This window comes from Muscardinus avellanarius (genome assembly GCF_963383645.1).
Source record: "Muscardinus avellanarius genome assembly, chromosome: 16".
NCBI classification, from domain to species: Eukaryota; Metazoa; Chordata; class Mammalia; order Rodentia; family Gliridae; genus Muscardinus; species Muscardinus avellanarius.
The window spans coordinates 69,081,592-69,107,787 of NC_137802.1; the positions used below are offsets into that span (position 1 = coordinate 69,081,592).

The 26,196-nt window shown below is 53.1% G+C and overlaps 1 protein-coding gene across 1 annotated transcript in view; it reads left to right on the plus strand.

Annotated features, from left to right (window-relative positions):
• The window catches only part of ITGB4 (integrin subunit beta 4), a gene marked incomplete at both ends in the record, with an annotated part of 36,086 nt that overhangs the window by 3,063 nt on the left and 6,827 nt on the right, over positions 1-26,196 (plus strand). The window contains 25 exons of the mRNA XM_080714133.1: positions 819-915; positions 1,060-1,231; positions 2,241-2,504; positions 2,790-2,879; positions 3,146-3,268; positions 4,289-4,453; positions 4,635-4,711; positions 6,789-6,991; positions 9,449-9,552; positions 9,664-9,762; positions 9,862-9,991; positions 10,907-11,029; positions 11,115-11,218; positions 12,559-12,592; positions 12,749-12,940; positions 13,214-13,317; positions 13,492-13,550; positions 13,638-13,661; positions 15,095-15,243; positions 15,321-15,500; positions 17,611-17,759; positions 22,924-23,128; positions 25,220-25,377; positions 25,691-25,871; positions 26,003-26,140. Coding sequence (XP_080570259.1) covers positions 819-915; positions 1,060-1,231; positions 2,241-2,504; positions 2,790-2,879; positions 3,146-3,268; positions 4,289-4,453; positions 4,635-4,711; positions 6,789-6,991; positions 9,449-9,552; positions 9,664-9,762; positions 9,862-9,991; positions 10,907-11,029; positions 11,115-11,218; positions 12,559-12,592; positions 12,749-12,940; positions 13,214-13,317; positions 13,492-13,550; positions 13,638-13,661; positions 15,095-15,243; positions 15,321-15,500; positions 17,611-17,759; positions 22,924-23,128; positions 25,220-25,377; positions 25,691-25,871; positions 26,003-26,140 — 3,324 coding nt within the window. The remainder of the gene's footprint in view (positions 1-818; positions 916-1,059; positions 1,232-2,240; positions 2,505-2,789; positions 2,880-3,145; positions 3,269-4,288; positions 4,454-4,634; positions 4,712-6,788; positions 6,992-9,448; positions 9,553-9,663; positions 9,763-9,861; positions 9,992-10,906; positions 11,030-11,114; positions 11,219-12,558; positions 12,593-12,748; positions 12,941-13,213; positions 13,318-13,491; positions 13,551-13,637; positions 13,662-15,094; positions 15,244-15,320; positions 15,501-17,610; positions 17,760-22,923; positions 23,129-25,219; positions 25,378-25,690; positions 25,872-26,002; positions 26,141-26,196) is intronic.

Consider the following 26,196-nt stretch of genomic DNA (forward strand, 5'->3'; position numbering starts at 1 on the left):
GGAAGCTGAGACAAGGAGGATCACGGTTAGTAGACAGCCTCAGCTACTTAGCCCTCTGCAACTTAGCAAGACCCTATTTCAAAATAAAGAATTCAAAATAGGGCTAATGGTATAGCTCGGAGATAGAATACTCCTGGGTTCCATCCCCAGTACCTAAAAAAATAAAAAAATAAAAAATAGGGTTGTGGGTATAGCTTGGAGGTAGAATGCCCCTGGGTTCAACCCCCAGTACTGCAAAAAATAAATAAATAAAAGCCGGGCGTGATGGCGCACGCTTGTAATCCCCGCGCTTGGGAGGTGGAAACAGGAGGATCGCGCAAGTTTGAAGCCAGCCCCACTGGCTTAAGAGACCCTGTTTCCAAATAAAATATAAAATAGGTCTGGGAGTATAGCCCGGAGGTAGAAGGGTTCCATCCCCAGTACCACCAATAAATAAATAAATAAATAAATAAATAAATAAATAAATAAATAAGGCTTGGGTATAGTTCAGAGGTAGAATGTCCCTGGGTTCAATCCCTAGTACCACAAAAAAAAAAAAAAGTTTTTTTGTTTTTTAGCCCTGCAGATGGAACTGCATTGAATTTCTCAGCCATCCCTGTACTTGCTAGATGGCATAACTTCAGGTCCCCTGGGTCCCATTTCCCTCCTCTAAGTGGGGACAAGCCCTACTGAGAACACGAAGCAATTTCCAGCCTTTGAGGTGTTCACGAGAGGCGGCTGGTCCCTTTGCCCCGCCCAAGCCAGCTCGGGGTCCCTGTGTCTGTGTGGCTGGTGGCTTTGGGGCTCAGCTGTCCCCTCTTTCTCCTGCTGATGTCCAGCCCAGGTCCTGAGCCAGCTCACCAGCGACTACACAATCGGATTTGGCAAGTTTGTGGACAAAGTCAGCGTCCCCCAGACGGACATGAGGCCGGAGAAGTGAGTGACGGGTGTTGTGGCCCGGGTCAGCGGGGTCTGGCCGCGTGCTCGCCTCCCGCACGGGCACGTACAGTTCACGGGCCCTGCTCCATGGCTCGTGGGGTCTCTCCTTCCTCACACTCTCTCTCCCCCCGCCCCACCCAGGCTGAAGGAACCCTGGCCCAACAGCGACCCCCCCTTCTCCTTCAAGAACGTTATCAGCCTGACGGAGGACGTGAACGAATTCCGGAATAAGTTGCAGGGCGAGCGGATCTCCGGCAACCTGGATGCTCCGGAAGGCGGCTTCGACGCCATCCTGCAAACGGCCGTGTGCACGGTGAGCGCCAGAGGGCACTGCCACCCTAGGCTGGCTGCTGCTTCTTGGCAAGGACATGAGCTGCTGCTGGCCTGCTCTGGCACCAGGCTCAGAAGATAAGTGGCCCTCCTTTCCAGTCCAGGTGCTTTGTTTTGTTTTGTTTTTGTGGTACTGGGGATTGAACCCAGGGGCATTCTACCTCCAAGCTACAGCCCCAGCCCTATTTTTTTTTTTTTATTCTTTATTTTGAAACAGGGTCTCATTGAGTTGCAAAGGGCCTCACTAAGTAGCTGAAGCTGTCTGCAAACTCAGATCCTCCTGTCTCAGCCTCCTGAATGCTGGGATCATAAGCGTGCGGCACCACGCCTGGCTAATCCTTAGGTTTTTATTTTGTTTTGTTTTTGTTTTTTGGTGGTACCAGGGGTAGAACCTAGGGGCTTTCTACCTCTGGGCTATACTCCCAGACCTTTTTTTTTTTTTCCTTTGGTGGTACTGGGGGTGGAACCCAGAGGCTTTCTACCTCCAGGCTACATTCCCAGACCCGTTTTATACTTTACTTAGAAACAGGGTCTCACTAAGTTGCTGAGAGCCTCACTAAGTAGCTGAAGGGCTTTGAACCTGTGCGATCCTCCTGTCTCAGCCTCCCAAGCGCGGGGATTACAAGCGTGCGCCACCACGCCCGGCTTCTCCCAGACCTATTTTATATTTTATTTGGAAACAGAGTCTCACTAAGTTGCCGAGAGCCTCACTAAGTAGCTGAGGCTGCCTTCGAACCCGTGCGATCCTCCTGTCTCAGCCTCCCAAGCGCGGGGATTACAAGCGTGCGCCACCACACCTGGCTAGCCCTTAGGTTTTACTGTCATCATACACGTATGTCACATGCATCTTCCATGATAACACATGCTATTAATCCTGTGGCTCAAAACCCAGCCCCATGTTGGGGCCTGCTTCCCCACCCTACATGATACTGGCATGCAGGTCCCCGACACGCAACCTGCTCGACCGGCACCCCCTCTCCTCCCTTCCCCAGGGGGCCATTGGCTGGCGCCCCGACAGCACCCACCTGCTGGTATTCTCCACCGAGTCGGCCTTCCACTACGAGGCCGACGGTGCCAACGTGCTGGCCGGCATCATGAGCCGCAATGATGAGAAGTGCCACCTGGACGCCACGGGCACCTACACCCAGTACAACATGCAGGACTACCCGTCGGTGCCCACGCTGGTGCGCCAGCTCGCCAAGCACAACATCATCCCCATCTTTGCCGTCACCAACTACTCCTACAGCTACTACGAGGTGAGCGGGGCGGGCTGGGGCCCGGGCACTTCTGGCACCAACCCCCTTCCCTCTCCCTTCTTCGGTCCTTCTCAAAGCTTTGTGGCCCCTCACAGCAGGCCCTGGTGGGACGTCAGGTGCCCATCCTCCACCCCAGCTCCCAAACAGGTGGTGGCCAAGAGCGAGGCTCTGGGATATACTTGCGGGGTCCAGGTCTCAGTTTCTGCATCTGGGAAGTGGGGTAATCCCAGAGCAGTTGTCCAGATCTGAGGTGCTTAGCCCGAGGCCTGGCGTTCTCTTCCGCAGAAGCTGCGCACATATTTCCCGGTCTCCTCGCTGGGGGTGCTGCAGCAGGACTCGTCCAACATCGTGGACCTGCTAGAAGAGGCTTTCAATGTGAGGCGCGGCCCCGGTCGCGGGGTCTGAGCCCCTCTGGGGCAGGGCTGGACAGAGGGCAGAGTGGGCAGGGGGACCTGTGTTATGGTTGAGAAGCGGGTCTGGGGCAGGATAGAAAGGAGGGGGCTCTGGCCATCCCTAGGGCCCTGAGCAGCCCACCTGATGCTCCTGCAGGCCGCTGCAGTCATAGGCTAGGCCAGCCAGGCCAGCCCAGGGAGGGCGAGCCCAGGCTTCCCACACACACACTGACCACCCACCCCCTTTAGCGCATTCGCTCCAATCTGGATATCCGGGCCCTCGACAGCCCCCGAGGACTGAGGACAGAGGTCACCTCCAAGATGTTCCAGAAGACCAAGACCGGGTCCTTTCACATCAGGCGGGGGGAAGTGGTATGTGCCTGTGGGGGCAGCGGGGTGGGACGGGCAGTAGTGCCCCAAGAGAGGTGGCTTCCACGAACAGTGGGCAGGAGAGTGGCCCCGGGGTCGGGTAGGCCTGGGCTCAGATCCCCCAGATTTGAACTCATCAGACCTTGGATTAATTCAGCATGCTCCTGGACTTATCTTTATCCTTGTCCGAACCATGGGATGAATAAGAGCTTCTGAGCTGGGTGTGGTGGCGCACGCTTGTAATCCCTGCGCTTGGGAGGTGGAGACAGGAGGATCGCGCAGGTTGGAACCCAGCCTCAGCTACTGAGTGAGGCTCTCAGCAACTTAGTGAGACCCTGTTTCCAAATAAAGTATTTTAAAAAATAGGTCTGGGAGTATAGCCCAGAGGTAGAAAAGCCCCTGTGTCCCACCCCCAGTACCACACACACACACACACACACACACACACACACACACATCCCCCCCCCCCAAAAAAAAAGAGTAAAAAGAAAAATTAGGGCTGGGGGTGTAGCTTGGAGGTAGAATGCTCCTGGGTTGCATCCCCAGGACTGCAATAAAAAAAAAAAAAAAAAAAGCCAGGCGTGGTGGCGCACGCTTGTAATCCCTGTGCTTGGGAGACGGAGACAGGAGAATCGCGCAGGTTCAAAGCCAGCCTTGCTGGCTTAAGAGACCCTATTTCCAAATAAAAAAGTATAAAATAGGTCTGGGAGTGTTACCTGGAGGTAGAAGGGTTTCCAGAAAGCCCAGTACCACCCAAAAAAAAGAAAGAGAGAGAGCTTCCGGCTTGGAGAGTTGCTAAAATGAACCAATCCGCTAATAATGTCACAGAACCCCAAAAGGCTCTTGTTACTGCCATGGCTACTCTGACTGTGATAGAAGGAAGGAGTCCCCAGCCCCAAGGGAGCGCACACAGGCATCTGGGGACCAGGAATCCACGTCATCCTGAGGGCCAAGGGGCTCCAGGCAGCAGTGCCCCCAGGTCAAGGGAAGGCCCCGCCTGGGCTGACAGTGGGGTTTCTGCAGGGCACGTACGATGTGCAGCTGCGGGCCATGGAGGACGTGGATGGGACGCACGTGTGCCAGCTGGCAGAAGAGGACCAGAAGGGTAACATCCACCTGAAGCCCTCCTTCTCTGACGGCCTCTGGATGGATGTGGGCATCATCTGCGATGTGTGTGCCTGCGAGCTGGTACGCCGCAGCCCCCTGGGCGGGAGGGAGGAACTGAGCTGCGCCCGGGCCCTGGGCACTGAGGCTGTCTCCCGGGGCCACACCTCTCTCGTGGGCTGTCCCAGGCACAGGGTGCAGCAGAAGTGCCCAGTGGCCCTGGTCCTCCCGCTCCCCCGCCAACTCCCCCGTGGTCTTGTTCCAGCAAAAAGAGGTGCGGTCGGCTCTCTGCGACTACCACGGAGACTTCATGTGCGGACACTGTGTGTGTAATGAGGGCTGGTGAGTGGCGGGGCCCCAGCCCCTGGGCACGCCTTGTCTACCCTGCTGGGGTTTGGGGGAGATCACAGAAAGGGCGAGGAGAGGGGTGCGTCCAGTTATTGGGGAATTCCGTTTGTGTGTGTGTGTGTGTGTCTTTGGCACTGGGGATGGAACTCAGGTGCTTTTCTACCTCTGAGCTCTACCTCCAGTCCTATTTTATTTTTTAGTTTGAAACAGAGTATAAGTTGTAGAGAGGGCCCAAGTACTATGATTACAAGCAGGTACCACCATGCCCAGCTAAACGCAATTGTTTTTTTCTTTGCGCTACTGGGAATTGAACCCACGGACATTATGGCTCTGAGCTATACCCCTTGCCCTATTTTTTATTTTTTATTTTGAAACAGGGTCTCACTAAGTTGCAGAGAGCCTCACTGAGTAGCTGAGGCTGGCTGCAAACTCAGATCCTCCTGTGTCAGCCTCCCAAGTGCTGGGATTACAAGTGTGCACCACCATGCCTGGCCCCAGCTGTGTGTGTGTGTGTGTATGTGTGTGTGTGTATGTGTGTGTAATGGGGATTGAACCCAGTACAATCTGGATTCTGAGCTATTCCCCAAGCCCTATTTTATATTCTACTTTGAAACAGGACCTCACTAAATTGCTGACGCCCCTCGCTAAATTGCTAAAATGACCTTTAACCTGCAATCCTCCTTTCTAACTAGTAAGAGCTTTTAAAGCTTCAAAGCCCTGGCCAAGTCTGGTGGTGCAAACCTGTAGTCCCATCTTCTCAGGAGGTCAAGGGCCACGCTGGACGGACTGCATGAGCCCAGGAGCTTGGGGTCAGTCAAACATAGCAAGACTCTGTCTCGAAACAGGAGAGCAGCAGGGCATGGTGGGACACACCTGTAATCCCAGTACCTGGGAGGCTGAGATGGAGGATCACGGGTTCGAGGCCAGAGCACTTAGTGACTTAGTGATTTAGTGAGACTCTGTTTCAAAATAAAAGATAAAATAGGGCTGGGGTGTAGCCCAGAAGATAATACCCTGGGTTCAATTCCTAGTACCACATACACACACACACACACACACACAAAAAAAAAAAAAACCTCAAATAAAATGGGCTTGGAGTCAGGCGTGATGGCACAAGATTGTAACCTGAGTACTTGGGAGGCTGAGACTGGAGGATCCAGGTTCTCAGCTACTTAGTGAACCCTCTGCAACTTAGTAAGACCCTGTTTCAAAAATAAAAAATAGCCGGTCATGGTGGTGCATACTTGTAATTCCAGCATTTGGGAGGCTGAGACAGGAGGATCCCGGTTCGTGGACAGCCTCAGCTACTTAGTGAGGCCCTCTGCAATTTAGTGAGACCCGGTTTCAAAATAAAGAATAAAAAATAGGGCAGGGGGCAGGCGTGGTGGCGCACACTTGTAATCCCCGCGCTTGGGAGGCGGAAACAGAAGGATCGTGCAGATTGGAAGCCAGCCGCTCTGGCTTAAGAGACCCTGTTTCCAAAAATAAAAAATAGGTCTGGGAGTATACCCTGCAGGTAGAAGGGCTTCCAGGAACTCCAGTACCACCAAAAAAAAAAAAAATAGGGCAGGGGGTATAGCTTGGAGGTCAAATGCCCCTGGGTTCCATCCTCAGACCTGCAAAAAATAAATAAATAAATAATAATAATAATAATAATAATAATAATAATAAATAGGTCTGGAGTATAGCTCAGAGGTAGAATGCCCCTGGGTTCAATCTCCAGTACTGAAAAAAAAAAAAGAAAACAAGGTTTGGGGTGTAGCTAAGAGGCAGAATGCCCCTGAGTTAAGTCCAAGAAAGAAAGAAGGCAGGCGGGCGGCAGGCGGGTGGGCAGGCTTTGAGACACTGAACAAGTCTGTGGTGACTGATATAGACCAAGGGCCAGGAAAGAACAGGGTAACAGGGCCCAGGAGGATGACAGGGCCCTGCGGCTTGGGCCTCGGCTCAGCCCTGCTGTCTGTGTGGCGCGGACCCGCCTGGGCCCCCCAAGCATCTGGTTCCTCATCTGTAAAAGGAGACAGTGAAAGCCCAGCCTTCCTCCGGGCTGAGAAGTGGCTGGTTCCTCCCTCAGGAGTGGCAAGACCTGCAACTGCTCCACGGGCTCGCTGAGCGACACGGAGCCCTGCATCAGGGACGGCGAGGAGAAGCCCTGCTCCGGCCACGGCGAGTGTCAGTGTGGGCGCTGCGTGTGCTACGGCGAAGGCCGCTACGAGGGTCCCTTCTGCGAGTACGACAACTTCCAGTGTCCCCGCACCTCCGGGTTTCTCTGCAATGGTGAGCTCAGCAGCTGCGGGGAAGACTCAGGTCTGCCCCAACCCGGATCCCACCACCTCTCTCATTCATCAATACATCTTTTTTTTTTTTTTTTTTGCGGGTCTGGGGATGGAACCCAGGGGTATTCTACCTCCAAACTATACCGCCACCCCAGCCCTATTTTTTTTATTCTTTATTTTGAAGCAGGGTCTCACTGAGTTGCAGAGGGCCTCACTAAGTAGCTGAGACTGGCTGCCAACCATAATCCTCCTGTCTCAGCCTCCCGAATGGCTGGGACTGCAAAGGTGCGCCACCACACCCGGCCCCATATTTTATTTTATTTTATTTTACTTATTTTTAAAGGAATTCTCCTTTATTTATTTATTTATTTATTTATTTTTATTTATTTTTTGGTGGTACTGGGGTGGAACCCAGAGGCTTTCTACCTCCAGGCTATACTCCCAGACCTTTTTTATATTTTATTTGGAAACAGGGTCTCGCTAAGTTGCTGAAAGCCTCACTAAGTAGCTGGGGCTGGCTTCGAACCCGTGCTGTCCTCCTGTCTCAGCCTCCCAAGCGCGCCACCACGCTCGGCTCTGGCCCCATATTTTAAAACTCTGACCCAGCTGGGCGTGGTGGCACATGCTTGTAAACCTAGCATTCAGGAGGCTGAGACCTGGAGGATCGCAGTTCGCAGACAGCCTCAGCTACTTAGCGAAGCCCTCTGCAATTCAGTGAGACCCGGTTTCAAAATAAGAATAAAAAATAGGGCAGGGGGTATAGCTCGGAGGTCGAATGCCTGGGTTCCATCCCCAGACCTGCAAAAAATAAATAAATAAATAAATAAATAAATAAATAAATAAATAAATAAATAAAACTCTGACCCAACCCACTAGGCATGGTGGCATACATCTATAATCCCAGCTACTCAGGAGGTAGGAGGATCACAAGTTCCAGGCCAGCCTGGCCAATTTAGAGGGAACCGGTCACAACACAAAAACAATAAAAAGGGCTGGGGATGAGCTGGGCTCAGCGGCACACCCCTGTAATTCCAGTACTTAGGAGGCTGAGGATTGCAGGTTTGAGGCCAGCCTCAGTCACTTAGCCAGGCTCTCAGGAACTTGGTGAGAGCGTCATCTCAAGATGAAGTCAGGAAGGGCTGGTGGTGTAGCTCAGAGGTAGAATGCCTATGGGGTCAATCCAAAAATGAGGGGTCTGGGGATGTGGCTCAGTGGTAGAGCACCCCCGGGTTTGATCTTTAGTATACACACACACACACACACACACACACACACACACACGTAGAATTACAAGAAGACAGGAGAAACATGCCTCTCGGGAAGGAGACGGGCAGAGTGCAGGTACTGGGATTACAGGTGTGCACCACCACGCCAGGTTACTTTCATTTTCTATTTGTATGTTTAGCTTGTATCCAGCCATTTACGAAATCTAATCATTTATCTGTCCATTTTTTTATATCTTGTAACATGTTCCTGATACTTGCAGATGATAGTCTTTCTCTTACTTTCTAATATTTATACATTTTTCTTACCTATTTTGTTGGCCAAGATCTGTAAGAGGTTTTTTTTTTTTTTTTTTTTTTTGTGTGTGTGTGTGTGTGTGTTTGGGACTGGGCCCAGGGCTATACCAAGCTACACCCCCAGCCCTATTTTTTTATTCTTTATTTTGGAACAGGGTCTCACTAAGTTGTGGAGGGCCTCACTAAGTCCCTGAGGCTGGGAGAGAACTTGGATCCTCCTGTCTTAGCCTCCCAAGTACTGGGATTACAAGTGGGCGCCACCACACCCGGCTCTGTAAAAGCTTTTTTTGTTTGTTAGTTTTGTTTTGCTACCTGGGATTAAACCAAGGGTCATTTAACCTCCAGCCTTTTTTATTTTTTACTTTGGAACAGATTGCCGAGGGTCTCCGTAAGTTGCTAAAGCTGTTCTCGGATCTGATATCCTCCTATCTCAGCCGCCTAAGTACTGGGATTACAGGTGTACATCACCACACCTGGCCATAAGAGATTCTTTTTTTTTTTTTTTTTTTTTTTGTAGTACTGGGATGAAGCCCAGGGGCTTTGTACCTCAAAGCTGCACCCCCAGCCCCCCCCTTTTTTTTTAGTCTTTTTATTTTGGAAACAGGGTCTCACTGAGTTGCAAAGGGCCTCGCTAAGTAGCTGAGGCTGTTTGTGAACCGCGATCCTCCGGTCTTTACCTCCCGAATGCTGGGATTACAAATGTGCCACTATGCCTGGCCCCATAAGAAATTCTTAAGCAGAGGAACCCCGTTACTGGATGTGTTTGTGGGTGTTCACTCTGGCTGCAGAGCAGTGGTGGAAGGCAGGGTGGATGGAGACTGGGACCTGGAGGAAGACACGCTCCTGCCCCTGGCTCCCTCAGGCCTTCCTTGTAGGTGGGCAGCCTGGATCGCAGGTGCTGCATAGCTCTCCTCTCCCTTCTCTCCCCCGCCCTGTAGACCGAGGACGCTGCTCCATGGGCCAGTGTGTGTGTGAGCCTGGATGGACGGGCCTGAGCTGTGACTGCCCCCTGAGCAATGCCACCTGCATCGACAGCAACGGGGTAGGCCTGGGCAGCAGAGGGGGCCCAAGGCAGGGCCACCCACCCTCTCAAGAGAAGGGAGAGGGAGCGGGCAGGATGGGCCTCAGCTCACTGTGGCCCCTCCCACCCCAGGGCATCTGCAATGGGCGTGGCTACTGCGAGTGTGGCCGCTGCCACTGCAACCAGCAGTCACTCTACACGGACACCACCTGCGAGATCAACTACTCGGCGGTGAGGCCAGGCGCCGGGGTGTGGGCTGGGACCCCCGGGCACGAGCAGGATGGGCATCAGGGGCAGAGCCTGGCTTGCTATCCTCCTCTCCTCACCCAGATCCGCCTGGGCCTCTGCGAGGACCTGCGCTCCTGTGTGCAGTGCCAGGCCTGGGGCACTGGGGAGAAGAAGGGGCGCACGTGCCAGGAGTGCAGCTTCAAGGTCAAGATGGTGGACGAGCTTAAGAAAGGTACAGGGAGGCCGGGCCTGGTGGCACACGTTTGTAATACCAGTGCTTGGGAGGCTGAATAGGAGGAGCTTGGGTCCAAGGCTAGGGCACAATGATTCAGTGAAACCATGTTTTAAAATAAATATAAAAAGAGCCAGGCGTGGTGGCGCACACTTGTAATCCCAGCGCTTAGGAGGCTGAGACCGGAGAATCGCGGTTCGGGGACAGCCTCAGCTACTTAGTGAGGCCCTCTGCAACTCAGTGTGAGACCTTGTTTCAAAATAAAGAATAAAAAATAGGGCAGGGGGTGTAGCTCAGAGATAGAATGCCCCTGGGTTCCATCCCCAGAGCCACACACACACAAAAAAAGGGATGAGAGTGTAGTTTGGAGGTAGAACAACCCCTTGGTCCAATCCGAGAGAGAGAGAGAGAGAGAGAGAGAGAGAGAGAGAGAGAGAGAGAGAGAGAGAGAGAAAGGAAATAAGGAACGAATGAATGAACCCAGGTGTGGGCGCACAGTCAGGGTATACACAGGGGCTGAGGGTATGTGGTCTGGCCAGAGGGCACAGTTGAGGAGGGCACAAGGAGCCCGGGAGGAGGCACCTGGCGTGGGCAGGGGCATGGCAGGGCACAGAGTTGGGCTGTGGGCTACACAGCCTCCCCACCTAGGTCAGATACACTGGCAGGACCCCATGCTCTTGACAGATGCCCAGCTCAGGGAACTGAAGGAGATAGACTTGAGGGCTCTGATGCTCCTGGGCAGGGTGGCCCCGTGTCACCAGGGAGGGGCACCCCGGAGGGGACTCAGGCTCTCCCGCAGGAAGTGCCCCAAGCCCTGCAGCAGGCAGGGTGGGCGTGGAGTAGGGACACCTCGCCAAGCCGGGGTTGGAGGGGTGGGGTGGGGTTGGGCACCCTGATGACCATCTGTGGGTGCAGCTGAGGAGGTGGTGGAGTACTGCTCCTTCCGGGACGAGGATGATGACTGCACCTACAGCTATACCGTGGAGGGCGACGGCTCCCCTGGGCCCAACAGCACCGTCCTGGTGCACAGGAAGAAGGGTGAGCGGGCAGGGGCGCCGGGAGCGGGTGCGGCCAGAGCCCGGGGGCGCCTGGCCACCGCCTCCCTCCTGCTCTCTCCTCCCAGACTGCCCTCCCGGCTCCTGGTGGCTCATCCTCCTGCTCATCCCCCTGCTGCTGCTCCTGGCCCTGCTGCTGCTGCTGTGCTGGAAATACTGCGCCTGCTGCAAGGTGAGCCCGGTCCTCCCTCTGCCCCCCAGCCCATGGAGCCAGGCCGCCGGCTCCGCTCCCTGCCGTGGCCCTGAGCAGCTACTTAGCCCCGCCATGCCTCAAGTGACCTCATCTGTGCAGCGAAGCTTTGAGGACTGACCTGAAGAAGTGACCGTGAGGAAGTGGTGTGTGTGTGTGTGTGTGTGTGTGTGTTTCTGGGGATTGAACCCAGGGTCATTCCATCTCTCCACTACACCCTAGCTTTCTTTTTTTCTTCTTTCTTCCTTTCCTTTCCTTTCCTTTCCTTTCCCTTCCCTTCCCTTCCATACCCACCCACTTTCTTTCTTTCTTTCTTTCTTTCTTTCTTTCTTTCTTTCTTTCTTTCCTTCCTTCCTTCCTTCCTTCACCAAGGTCTTGATGAGTTGCTGACAGCCTCATTAAGTTGCTGAGGCAAACCAGGAATGGTGGCGCACACTTGTAATCCCAGCATTCAGGAGACTGAGACAGGAGGATCACGGTTCACAGACAGCCTCAGCTACTTAGTGAGGCCCTTTGTACCTCAGTGAGACCCTGTTTCAAAATAAAGAATAAAAAAATAGGGGGGGAATGTAGCTCTGAGGTAGAATGCCCCTGAGTTCCATCACTAGTACAGCAAAAAAAAAAAATTAGATGATGAAATTTATTTATTCAAATATTTGCATGTGTGGTACTAGGAATAAATCCAGGGGTATTCTACCTCTGAGCTATACCCCAGCCCTATTTTTTATTCTTTATTTTGAAACAGGGTCTCACTAAGTTGCAGAGGGCCTCACTAAGTAGCTGAGGCTGGTACTGAACTGTGATCCTGTTGCAGTCTCCCAAATGCTGGGATTGCAAGCGTGTGCCACCATGCCTGGCTTGACAATAAAGTTTATTTATTTATTTATTTTGGGGTCTGGGGATGAAACCTAGGGGCATTTGACCTCCGAGCTACACCTTCTGCCCTATTTTTTTTATTCTTTATTTTAAAATAGGGTCTCACTAAGTTGCAAAGAGCCTCACTAAGTAGCTGAGGCTATCTGCGAACTGCGATCCTCCAGTCTCAGCCTCCCAAATGCTGGGATTCAAGCGTGCGCCACCACGCCCGGCTTAATGATAAAGTTTAAATGAGCTAAGTTATGTAAAGTTCTCAGCAAGAAGATGGTCATGGTGGCACACACATGTTATCTCAGTACTTGGCATGCTCAGACAGGAGGCTCACAGGCTCAAGGGTAGCATCAGCAAATTGAACCTGCAAGAGAGGTGGGTTGGGGATGGCTTGAGCGGCTGACCTGGGCTGAGGCAGCTTTCCCAGCCCTCACCCCCAGTGCTCTGTCTCCTAGGCCTGCCTGGCACTTCTCCCTTGCTGCAACCGAGGTAGGGGCCTGGCCTGGGCCTGGGCGGGGGGCTTGGAGTGTTCTTCCTCTGAGCTGGGGTGGAGGGAGAGTGGGGATGGAAGGCCCTGGGTCCCAGCCGTCAGAGTGTGACTGAGCCAGTCTTGGCAGGACCTGGGCTGAGGACCCTTCCCTGCAGGTCACATGGTCGGCTTCAAGGAAGACCACTACATGCTGCGGGAGAACCTGATGGCCTCCGACCACCTGGACACGCCCATGCTACGCAGCGGCAACCTCAAGGGGCGTGACATGGTCCGCTGGAAAATCACCAACAACGTGCAGCGGCCTGGCTTTGCCACCCACGCCGCCAGCACCAACCCCACAGAGCTGGGTGAGGGCCGGGGGTGGGTGTCGTGGCTCCTGGCGTGCCCCTGGGTACCTCTGCTCCAGATCTGGGTTCGCACCATTCTCTGGGCGGTGGATGTGGGCACAGGGCTCAGCCACCTCTGCCCCTTCCCGATGCCACTGCAAGCCTAGGTGTGCCCGGCCTGCTGCCCCTCGTGGCCAGATGCCCCCACCCTGTGCTGGCCTGATTTCCAGAGGAGGTGCTGCGCGGTGCCCCCCGGGCAGGGCGCTGATGATCCCATTCCCCGCCTGCCCCCAGTGCCCTACGGGCTGTCCCTGCGCCTTGCCCGCCTCTGCACCGAGAACCTGCTGAAGCCGGGCACCCGAGAGTGCGACCAGCTGCGCCAGGAGGTGGAGGAGAATGTGAGCAACTGAGGGCAGTGGGTGGGAGGGGGCTCCAGACATGTGCCTGGCGTGACGAGGTCACCCGGGAGGCCACAGGGCCTGGGCCTCGGGACTGGCAGGGGCCATGTCCCGGCTGACCCTGAGAGGTCCTCTGGGGCGGGCACCAGAACTCAGAACCCTCTTTCCCGGCAGCTGAACGAGGTGTACAGACAGGTGACTGGTTCACATAAGCTCCAGCAGACCAAGTTCCGGTGAGTCCCAGGGAGCCCCGAGCTGGGCAGTGAGGGTCCCATACACAGAGGGCCGCCTGCCTCAGGGTCTCTTCTTTGTCCCCACAGGCAGCAACCCAACGCTGGAAAAAAGTGAGTTGAGCGAGCTTGTAGGGATGGGAGAGCCCCACCCCTTATCTTTGGCCCCGCCCCAGTCCCCAATCCTTCTGCCCCTTCCCCACCCCTATCTCCATCACACAGGAAGGGAGGCCACAGCGTCTGCCGTGGGTCAGGTCCTTCTTTCATTCCTTTACCGGGCCCTTCCTTCAACAAAGGCTAATTAATGCATTGGACAGGCGCCACAGGACTAGAACTGGCCAAAACACACAGAGCGGCCCCTGCCCCATACAGGTGACTGTGCCCGCCCAGCACCAGGGCTAGCCGGGGCCTCAGAGAGCCTGGCACTGGGGGGCAGGCAGATTAACAGCAGGTCACACGGCTCTTATCCCAGTTTTCCCTGAAGTCCCGGCCCTTCTGGGAGAATGTGAAGAGGGGCTCACGGGATGTGCTGGTGCATGCCTGTAATCTCAGTACTGGGAGGCTCAGGCAAGAGGATTGCAGGTTCCAGGCCAGCCTCAGCCACTTAGCAACGCCCTCAGCAATTTAGTGAGACCCTGTTTTAAAGAAAAAAGAAAAAAAAAAAAGCCAAATATGGTGACACACGCTTCTAATCCCAGTACTTGGGAGGCTGAGACAGGAGGATCGTGGTTCAAGACCAGGCTCAGCTACTTAGTGAGGCCCTTTGCAACTCAGTGAGACCCTGTTTCAAAATAAAGAATAAAAAATAGGGCAGGGAGTGTAGCTCGGAGGTAGAATGCCCCTGGGTTCCATCCCCAGACCCGGAAAAAAAAAAAAAAAAAAAAAGAATACAAAATAGGGCTAGGGGAGCTGGGCGTGGTGGCACAGGCTTGTAATTCTGGCATTCAGGAGGCTGAGACCGGAGGATCGCGGTTCACAGACAGCCTCAGCTACTTAGGCCCTCTGCAACTTAGTGAGACCCTGTTTCAAAATAAAGAATAAAAAATAGAGCTGGAGAATACAGCTCGAAGGTAGAATTCCCCTGGGTTCCATCCCCAGTACTGCAAAAAAAAAAAAAAAAAAAAAAGAATCAGAGCCTTGCCTGGAGTGGTGGCTCATACTTGTAATCCCAGTATTTGGGAGGCTGAGACAGGAGGATCACAGTTCGCAGCCAGCCTCAGCTACTTAGTGAGGCCCTCTGCAACTTACTGAGACCCTGTTTCAAAATAAAGAATAAAAAATAGGGCTGGGGGTGTCGCTTGGAGGTAGAACCCCCCTGGGCTTCATTTCCAGTACTAGAAAGAGAAATAAAGAAAGAAAGAAAGAAAGAAAGAAAGAAAGAAAGAAAGAAAGAAAGAAAGAAAGAAAGAAAGGAAAAGAACTACCACACCTGGCTTCTTTCTCCTGGTTGCTTTACATCCTGTCCCCTGATGGAGAGAGGATTGGAAAAGAGACAGGCAGGGACAGGTGCCAGGCTGACACTCTCCCGCCTGGACGCCCCAACCCAGGCAGGACCACACCATCGTGGACACAGTGCTGACGGCGCCCCGCTCGGCCAAGCAGGCGCTGCTGAAGCTGACGGAGAAGCAGGTGGAGCAGGGGGCCTTCCACGAGCTCAAGGTGGCCCCCGGCTACTACACCCTCACAGCGGAGCAGGGTAGGTGAGCGGGCTCCTGCGCCCTGCCTCACTCCCTCCGGGTGTGGCCAGGACCCACATCTGAGCCCTCCCCACAGATGCCCGGGGCATGGTGGAGTTCCAAGAGGGCGTGGAGCTGGTGGACGTGCGTGTGCCCCTCTTCATCCGGCCCGAGGATGACGACGAGAAGCAACTGCTGGTGGAGGCCATCGATGTGCCCGTGGGCGCCGCCACTCTGGGCCGCCGCCTGGTGAACATCACCATCGTCAAGGAGCGAGGTCGGCCAGCGCGGGGAGAGGGCGGGCGGGGGGTCTGGGTACCCGCTCCCCCGAAGTCCCACTGTGAGTGGGACCTGCCTTATGAGTCTGGGGTTTTCCAGTGTAAAATGGGTCCGAGCCGTCCCAGGCCTGAAAGGGCTGAGTAAGTGGGAGATTCTGTTGGGCTCATCATAAAGCTGCCACTGTTCCTCATATATGGGGGGAGTTGGCGACTAATGGGTCATCGCACATGGACCCTGGGGATGCTGACAGTGGTCCTCCCTGCGCCCACAGGGCCCCTGGCCCCGGCCCCTCTCCCCTGCACCAGACCCCATGGGGTCTACTCTGCCCTTGACCCCAAGTATCAGGGCTCTGTCTCGGATCCTGCTCCTGCCTGACTCTACCAGGGTGTCTGTTGGACACTTGGTTCCAGCCCCTCAGCTCTGTGTGTGTGTGTGTGTGTGTGTGTGTGTGTGTGTGTGTGTGTTTTGCTGGAATTGAACCCAGGGGCATTTTACCTCTCAGCTACACCCCGGTCCTTTTTGTGTGTGTGTGGTACTGGGGATGGAACCTAGTGGCATTCTACCTCTGAGCTACTCCCCTGTTTTATTTATTTATTTATTTATTTATTTATTTATTTATTTATTTATTTTTTGGTGGTACTGGAGGTGGAACCCAGAGGCTTTTTACCTCCGGGTTATACTCCCAGACCCATTTTATATTTTATTTGGAAACAGGGTCTCACTTAAGTTGCTGAGAGCCTCACTTAAGTAGCTGAGGCTGGCTTCGAACCCGTGCGATCCTCCTGTCTCAGCCTCCCAAGCGCGGGGATTACAAGCATGCGCCACCACGCCAGGCAGTATTTTTTATTTATTTTGAAACGGGGTCTCACTGAGTTGCAGAGGGCTTCACAAAGTAGCTGAGGCTGGCCGCGAACCCCGATCCTCCTATCTAAGCCTCCAAAATTCTGGGATTACAAGCATGTGCCACCACGGCCAGCTTACTCCAGCCCTTTTTATTTTTTAGTTTAAATCAGGGTCTCACTAAATTACTGAAGCTGGCCACAAACTTGCAATCCTCCTGTCTCAGCCTCCTAAGTATTGGGATTATAGGCATTGACCACCACCATGCCCAGCCTAGCCCCTCAACTTTTTTTCTTTTTCTTTTTCTTTTTTGTGGTATTGGAGATTGAGCCCAGGGACATTCTACCTCCAGGGTACACTCCAGCCCTATTATTTTATTTTATTTTATTTTTTTGGTAGTACTGGGAATCCAACCTAGCTGTATCCTCAGCCCTATTTTATTCTTTATTTTGAAACAAGGTCTCACTGAGTTGTGGAGGGCCTCACTAAGTAGCTGAGGCTGGCTACAAACCTGCGATCCTCCTGTCTCAGCCTCCCAAGTACTGGGATTATAAGCGTGCACCACCATGCCCAGCTCTAATTGTATTTTGGAGCAGGGTCTCACTAGGTTGATGAGAGTCTCATTAATTGCTGAGGCTGTCCTTGAACCTGCAATGCTCCTGTCTCAGTTCCCTAAATACTAGGATTACAGGAGTTCACCACAGTGCCCAGCCTCAACTTTTTTTTTTTTTTTGGTTGGTACTGAGGATGGAACCCAGGGGCCTTCTTCTACCTTTTGGCTATACCCCCAGACCTATTTGGCTTTTTATTTGGAAACAGGATCTCACCAAGTTGCTGAGGTCCTCACTAACTAGCTGAGGCTGGCCTTGAACCTATGATCCTCCATCTCAACCTCCCAATGACTGGGATTACAAGCATGCACCACCATTCCCAGCTTCACCTCTCAACTAATTTTTTGAGGGGGGGTGGTCTGGGGATAAAACCCAGGGGCCCTCCAAGCTATACCCCCTGCTCTGTTTTTTATTCTTTATTTTGAAACAGGGTCTCACTACGTAGCTGAGGCTGTCCACGAATCACGATCCTCTAGTCTCAGCCTCCCGAATGCTGGGATTACAAGCGTGTGCCACCACGCCCGGCACCCCTCAACATTTTAATGGAAGAATTTTCCATCCAATTCCTTCATTCTCCCTTGGAGGGTGGTGGGTGTGGTCCAGAGGGAGGACAGAAACCAAGGCCAGGGCCCCTGACTCGTACCCTGCTCCTCACAGCCAGCGGCGTGGTCTCCTTTGAACAGCCTGAGTATTCAGTCAACCATGGGGAGCAAGTGGCCCGCATCCCCGTCATCCGACGCATCCTGGACAATGGCAAGTCGCAGGTCTCCTACCGCACCCAGGACAACACGGCACAGGGCAACCGGGTGAGGCTCTGGCATGGGACCTAGGGTCACGAGGCCTAGGGGCACCATGGTTCCTAGAACACAGCAGCACCCGGCAGCTGCCCAAGGCCCTGGATGCTAGTGTGCCCCTGCCTGTCCTCCTGAGGACACGTCACTTGCCCCTGCCACCCTAGGCAGGAGTGTCTCACTCGCCCAAAGTACCAGTGACACCCTGGAGATGAAGCCACATCGCTGCGAGGGACATAGTCCCAGGGGGCTGTTTCCTCCTGGATGGGCCAGGAACTCATCCAGACCACCCCTGTCCCCCTACAGTGACTCAGGATGTAGCAGGACAGCCAAACCTTTCCTAGAAAAGTGGAGCCTCATCCGCCCACACTGGGCCTCCAGGCCTCCGGAGCTGGCCTCGCAGACCCCGTGTCTCTGGGTCAGCCTCCCCAGTTGTCACTCTTGCGCTTCCTCCCAGGCCAAGAAGCGGGAGCAGCCCTTCCAGGCAGAGAGGGCATGGCCTGGGCTAATGGCCCCTTTATTTTTTTTATTTATTTATATTTTGTGGTACTGGGGTTCCTGGAAGCCCTTCTACCTCCGGGCTACACTCCCAGACCTATTTTTACATTTTTATTTGGAAACAGGGTCTCCTAAGCCAGCGTGCGCGGCTGGTTTCGAACCTGCGCGATCCTCCTGTCTCTGCCTCCCAAGTGCGGGGATTACAAGCGTGCGCCACCACGCCCGGCCATTTATTTTTATTTTTATTTTATTTTATTTTTGGTACTGGGGATGGAACCCAGGGGGCATTCTACCTCCAAGCTACACCCCAGCCCTATTTTTTAGTCTTTATTTTGAGACTAAACAGGGTCTCACTGAGTTGCAAGGGCCTCCTCGCTAAGTAGTAGCTGAGGCTGTCTGCGAGCCATGGTCCTCCTGTCTCAGCCTCCCAAATGCTGGGATTACAAGTGTGCGTCACCGCACCTGACTTAATGGCCCTTTTATTGCTGAGCCCTGGTATCAGGACAGCCAAAGAGCTAGGTGGCAGGCAGGCTCAGTTTTAACTACAGGTTTTTAATTTATTTAACTAATTAATTTATTTATATTTTTGGTACTGGGAATTGAACCCAGAGGCATTTTACCACCAAGTTATACCCCTAGTCCTATTTTTATTCTTTAGGGTTTTTTTTGTTGTTTATTTGTTTTTTGGGGTTTTTTTTTTTGTTTGTTTGTTTTTAGGTACCGGGGATAGAACCCAGGGGCATTCTACCTCCGAGCTACACCCCCACCCTATTTTTTATTCTGTATTTTTGAAACAGGGTCTCACTAAGTTGTGGAGGACCTCACTAAGTAGCTGAGGCTGTCCGCAAACCGCAATCCTCTGGTCTCAGCCTCCCGAATGTTGGGGTTACGAGTGTGCACCACCACGCCCGGTTATTCTTTAGTTTTGAAACAGGGTCTCACTAAGTAGCTGAGCCTAGCCATAAACCTGCAATCCTCCTGTCTCAGCCTCCCAAGTACTGGGATTATAAGTGGGCACCACCATGTCCAGCTATTAATTAATTAATTTATTTATTTATTTGGTGGTACTGGGGGTGGAACCCAGAGGCTTTCTATCTCCAAGCTATTTCTATCCCAAACCTATTTTTTATACTTTATTTGGAAACAGGGTCTCACTAAGTTGCCGAGAGCCTCACTAAGTAGCTGAGGCTGGCCTCGAACCCGTGCGATCCTCCTGTCTCAGCCTCCCAAGTACTGGGATTACAGGCGTGGGCCACCATGCCCAGCTATTACCAACATTTAGAAACTAAAAATACTTATAGCAAAAATTCTATCAAAGTAATAAAGGCTGGCCGACTGGGCCCACAGGCCCATTCAACAAACACAGGGGAACATACATAGCCCAACAGGCCGAGGCAGCTCGGGCATGCTCTAGTTTCTTTACAGTTCTCGTCACTACCCCAGTGCGCCCAGTGAAGAGTCCCAAGAGTGTAGCCGGGCGCGGTGGCGCACGCTTGTCATCCCCGCGCTTGGGAGGCTGAGACAGGAGGATCGCGCGGGTTCGAAGCCAGCCTCAGCTACTTACTGAGGCCCTTGGCAACTCAGTGAGACCCTGTTCCAAAATAAAGAATAAAAAAATAAGACTGGGAGTATAACTCAGAGGAAGAATGCCCCTGGAGTTCCATCCCCAGTGCCACAAAAATAATTTTAAAAAGATAAAATAAATAGTGTCGGGCGTGGTGGCGCACGCTTGTAATCCCCACGCTTGGGAGGCTGAGACAGGAGGATTGCACGGGTTCGAAGTCAACCTCAGCTACTGAGTGAGGCTCTCAGTCTCCAAATAAAGTATAAAATAGGTCTGGGAGTACAGCCCAGAGGTAGAAAGCCTCCTCTGGGTTCCACCCCCAGTACCACCTAAATAAATAAATTAATTAATTAATTAATTAAATTGTATGACCATCTATCTCAGTGATGTACCTATTTTAATAGAGATTACGGCTGGCCTGCTGTCCTTACACAAATACACTGGAGTGCTTAACTTTTTTTTTTAGTGCTAAGGATCAGACCCGGGTCCTTATGCATACTAGACAAGGTTTTATTTATTTAGTTAGTTAGTTAGTTTTGGCAGTACTGGGGATTGAACTCAGGGGCATTCTACCTCCACGCTACATCCCCGGCCCTGTTTTTTTTGTTTTTGTTTTTGGTGGTACTAGGGTTCCTGGAAGCCCTTCTACCTCCGGGCTACACTCCCAGACCTATTTTTTATTTGTTAAAAGGGTCTCTTAAGCCAGCGAGGCTGGCTTAGAATCTGCACGATCCCCCTGTCTCTGCCTCCCAAGCGTGGGGATTACAAGCGTGTACTACCATGCCAGGCCCCAGCCCTAGCCCTGTTTTTTATTCTTTAGTCTTTATTTTTGTGTGGTACTAGGGGGTGGAACCCAGGGGCTTTTTCTACTTCCGGGCTATACTCCCAGACCTATTTTATACTTTATTTGGAAATAGGGTCTCACTAAGTTGCTGAGAGCCTCACTAAGTAGTGGGGCTGGCTTCAAGCCTATGTGATCCTCCAGTCTCAGCCTCCCAAGCGCTGGGATTACAAGTGTGTGCCACCACACCTGGCTGGATTATACTAGTATTTTGTTTTGTTTCGTTGTTGTTGTTGTTTGTGGTACTGGGGGTGGAACCCAGGGGCTTTTCTACCTCTGGGCTATATTCCCAGACCCATTTTATAATTTATTTGGAAACAGGGTCTCACTAAGTTGCAGAGAGCCTCACTAAGTAGCTGAGGCTGGCTGGAACCTGTGCGATCCTCCTGTCTCAGCCTCCCAAGCGCTGCCATCACTCCCAGCTTATACTAGTTTTTTTTGTTGTTGTTGTTTGTTTTGTTTTTGGTGGTCCTGGGGTTCCTGGAAGCCCTTCTACCTCCGGGCTACACCCCCAGACCTATTTTTACATTTTTATTTGGAAACAGGGTCTCCTAAACCAGTGCGCGCGGCTGGCTTCAAACCTGCGTGATCCTCCTGTCTCTGCCTCCCAAGTGCGGGGATTACAAGTGTGCGCCACCACGCCCGGCTCGTTTTTTTAACGATTAGTCCACATCCTGGGTAACTTTTTGCCCTAACCTGGAAACAAGTCAAAGTTCTGGCATTGCATTTGTGGTCCTGTATCTTTAGTCTTTAATCTAGAAAAGTCCCCTCGCCTTATCTTCTGTGTCAGTGACATTTTTGCAGTGTCCACATTCGCTGCTTGCAGCAAGCAGTCAACCTCCACCTAGGAGCCTCCGCAGCCTTGGGCTTCCCAGCCTCATGCTAGCGTCGCCTGGCAAAACGCTGGTGTGATGCGCCACCTAGTGGCCATGTGTGAGAAGGCCTTTATCTCACAGGCATGATTTTCTCTCTCTCTCTCTCTCCCCCCCTCTCCCCTCTCCCCTATCCCCTCTCCCCTCTCCTCCCTCCCCTCTCCTCTCTCTCTCTGTGGGGCAGGCTTAGGGCATTGAAAGAGGAAAGCTGGAGCTAACAGAAGCACGCCACCCAGCAAGGAGCATCTGGGGCCAGGCAGGAACCACAGTGTGAGGGACCGTTATTCCCTTCCTAAGTGGGACCTGCAAATCCCAGATGCCCACGGCTGGCTGCCTACTTGTGTGGGGAACCCTGGGATGCATCCCTGTGTGTGTGTGTGTGTGTGTGTGTGTGTCTGTCTGTCTGTCTGTCTGTCTCTTTCTCTCTTTTCTCTCTCTTTGGCTCAAATCCCAGCTCTGCCACACAACACCTGGGTGAACTTGGGCACTCTCCATAGCCTTCTTTGGGACTCAATTTCCTCAACTGCTAATTGGAACAGCAATGCATCTGCCTCACGCTGCTGTGGGGATTAAGTGAGTTAGCATTTAAAGTGCTCATCAGAAGCTGCGTGTGAGACCCTGTTTCAAAATAAAGAATAAAAATAGGGCAGGGGTGTGGCTCAGAGTTCACATGCCCCTGGGTTCCATCCCAGACCCACAAAAAAAATAAAAAAGAAGAAGCTGGGTGTGATACCATAGGCATGTAATCCCAGTACTTTGGAGGTAAGACAGGAGGATCGCAGGTTCTCAGCCAGCCTCAGCTTAGTGAGGCCTTCCTCAACTTAGTGAGACCCTGTTTCAAAATAAGGACTAACAGCCGGGCGTGGTGGCGCACGCTTGTAATCCCTGCGCTTAGGAGGTGGAGACAGGAGGATCACGCAGGTTCGAAGCCAGCCTCGCTGGCTTAAGAGACCCTGTTTCCAAATAAAAATATAAAATAGGTCTGGGAGTGTAGCCCGGAGGTAGAAGGGTTTCCAGGAACCCTAGTATTACACACACACACACAAATACACACACACACACACACACACACACACACACACACATATATTAGGTCTGGAAGTGTACCTGGAGAAGGGTTCCATCCCCAGTACCACAAAAAAATTTTTTTAAATTAAAACTTAAAGAATAACAAATAGGGCTCGGAATGAATCTTGGAGGTAGAATGCCCCTCGATTCAATTCCCTGTTCTGCAAAAAAAACCAAAAACAGTGCTCACCACCAGGAGGTGCTGTGTAAACCTGAACTTTTCGGGTTCACACAGGACAGCCCACGGAATGGGCTCTGTGGTGCCACGTGCCCCAGAAGGCTCTGAGCTGCCTCATCCCCCATTCCTGGTCTGACCCTGGCCCTTGCCGTTCCCAGGACTACGTCCCCACGGAGGGCGAGCTGCTGTTCCACCCCGGGGAGACCTGGAAGGAGGTGCAGGTGAAGCTCCTGGAGCTGCAGGAAGTCGACTCTCTGCTGCGGGGCCGCCAGAGCCGCCGCTTCTACGTCCAGCTCAGCAACCCCAAGTTCGGGACCCGCCTGGGCCAGCCGCACGCAGCCACGGTCATCATCAGGGACAGAGGTGGGCAGCGCCAAGGCGCAGCAGAGCCAGGGTCGGGGCCCTCCCGCTAGGGCTGCCAGGTTCAGCCACGACAAGCCGGGGATGCCTGCTTCATGCGAATTTCACAAAAACAGCAAATACATTTGTAGTGTAAGTATGTCCCTACAATAGGCGGGATATACGTACACTACTTACTGCACGCACGTGTGTGTGTGTGTGTGTGTGTGTGTGTGTGTGTGTGTGTGTGTTACTAGGATCTAGGATTGAAGCTGGGATTATTTCACCACTGAGCTACATCCCATCCCTTCTTATTTTGTACTAGGAATGGAACCTAGGGGAATCTAAACACTATACACCCAGCCCTATTTTATATTCTTTTTTTTTTTTTTTTTTTTTTTTTGGTGGTACTTGGGGTGGAACCCAGAGGCTTTCTACCTCTGGGCTATACTCCCAGACCTTTTTTATATTTTATTTGGAAACAGGGTCTCAATAAGTTGCTGAGAGCCTCACTAAGCAGCTGAGGCTGGCTTCGAACCCGTGCGATCCTCCTGTCTCAGCCTCCCAAGCGCGGGGATTACAAGCGTGCGCCACCACGCCTGGCTTATATTCTTTATTTTGAAACAGGGTCTCACTAAGTTGTGGAGGATCTCACTAAGTAGCTGAGGCTGGCCATGAACCTGCGATCCTCCCTTCTCAGCCTCCCAAGTACTGGGATCACAAGTGTACACCACCATGCCCAGCTCTATTTATTTATTTATTTATTTATTTATTTATTTATTTATTTATTTATTTTTGCAGCACTGGAGATGGAACCCAGGGGCATTCTACCTCTGAGCTACCACCCCCCTCGCCCTATTTTTTTTATTCTCTTTTTTGTTCCGGGTTTGGGGATGGAACCCAGAGGCATTTGACCTCCAAGCTACACCCCCAGCCCTATTTTTTATTTTGTAGTTTGAAACCGGGTCTCACTGAGTTGCAGAGGGCCTCACTAAGTAGCTGAGGCTGTCCACGAACTGCGATCCTTTGGTCTCAGCCTCCCGAATGCTGGGATTACAAGTGTGCGCCACCACGCCTGTTTTTTTTTTTGTTTTTTGTTTTTTGTTTTAATTTTGAAACAGGGTCTCACTAAGTTACCTCACGCTGGCCTTGACCTTGCAGTCCTCCTGTCTTGGCCTCCCAAGTATTGGAATTACGGGCATCTGCAGTATAGCAATGCAGGCCTGTGACCCAGGAGCCAGGAGACTGAGGCTGGAGGTTCAAAAATTCGAGGCCAGCTTTGCTGGGCGTGGTGGCACACACTTGTCATCCCCGTGCTTGGGAGGCTGAGACAGGAGGATCGTACACGTTTGAAGCCAGCCTCAGCTACATAGTGAGGCTCTCGGCAACTCAGTGAGACCCTATTTCCAAATAAAATAGAAAATAGGTCTGGGAGTATAGCCCGGAGGTTGAAAGCCCCTGGGTTCCAGCCCCAGTACCACCAAAAAAAAAAAAAAAAAAAAAAAATGAGTACAGCTTTGGCAACTTAGCAGGAAACTGTCCCAAAGTAAAAAGTAAAAGGTCTGGGATGTAGCTCAGTGGTAGAGCACCCCTGGGTTCAATTGCCAGTAACACACACACACACACACCATTCATTGTTTATCTGAAATCAAGATTGAACTAGGTATCCTGCATCTATTTTGTTGGTACACAGCCTGAATCCCCCACTCAACGCCAGTCCTTTGACCTCAGTCAGCCTCGTGGAGGTGTTTTTGGAAGAGGCCAGCCAGTTCCCACCACTTCTTGGCCTGTGCTGTGGGGTCTGCAAGCCTAACCCCGCAGGGTCTCGCCAAGAAGATGGGAGACGAGAGACTCGGGAGAGCAGGGGGAGCGCGGTGGGAAGCAGATGCTCTTTGTGGAGCTCCCTGGCTGTCCAGGAAGAATGGGAGGCAGATGAATTCCTTCCTCCTTCTCAGTCCTCAGAAAGCCCCAGGGCCTCCACCTAGGAGATGCCCTTGGGCAGCAGCCCTCCAGAGGCCGGTGGGTGGGTCTCCGCTGAGCTCCTGGGTGCCCCCAGTCCTCTGGCGCCCCCTCGTGGCGACGGGCGTCTTAGCCAGCTGCCCTGCCTTACTCTAGATGACATCGATGGGCCCTTCGTAAGCCAGACACAGTCCTCACTGCCACCTCCCCGCGGCGACCTGGGAGCCCCACAGAACCCCAATGCCAAGGCCGCCGGGTCTCGGAAGATTCATTTCAACTGGCTGCCCCCTCCTGGCAAGCCACTGGGGTACAGGGTAAGGTGGGGGCACTGGGCCATGGCAGGCGGGCAGGAAGGCCTGGTGCCCAAAGGTCCAAGCACGAGTGGACAGAAAAGCGCGTCTGCACCCTGGGAGGAAGCAAGGCCCATTCCTGCATTTTCAGACATTTCCCCTTCTTCCTGGGAGGGTGCCTGCCCGCCCTGCCTGGGAGAACTCCCAACCCTGCCCAGCCCTGCAGGGTGGACCCAGAGCCTCAGTGTCTCATGTGTGCAAAGGGCGGGGGTCCCCGAGGGGAAGCGGTGCTGCCGCGTGCTGTCCCCACTGACCAGTCCCTCCCTTCGGAGAGCAGGTAAAGTACTGGATCCAGGGGGACTCCGAGGCGGAAGCCCACCTGCTGGACAGTAAGGTGCCCTCGGTGGAACTCACCAACCTGTACCCATACTGCAACTATGAGATGAAGGTGTGTGCCTACGGGTCGCAGGGCGAGGGTCCCTACAGCTCCCTGGTATCCTGCCGCACCCACCAGGAAGGTGAGGCCCGCTCCTGTCCCTCGGTCTGTCCCCGGCTGCCTGCTGCCCGCGAGCCCGGCCCTCCCTCCCTGCCTCCCAGAGCTCGGGCCTCCCCCTGCTGCTGACAGCGCCCGTCCTGTCCCCCTCCCCAGTACCCAGTGAGCCAGGGCGTCTGGCCTTCAACGTCGTCTCCTCCACGGTGACCCAGCTGAGCTGGGCAGAGCCAGCCGAGACCAATGGGGAGATCACAGCCTATGAGGTCTGCTATGGCCTGGTCAACGAGGACAACCGTAAGGACTGGGCCCCGGGGTGGCAGCTATAGAAGGGGGCGGGGGAAAGCGCTGGA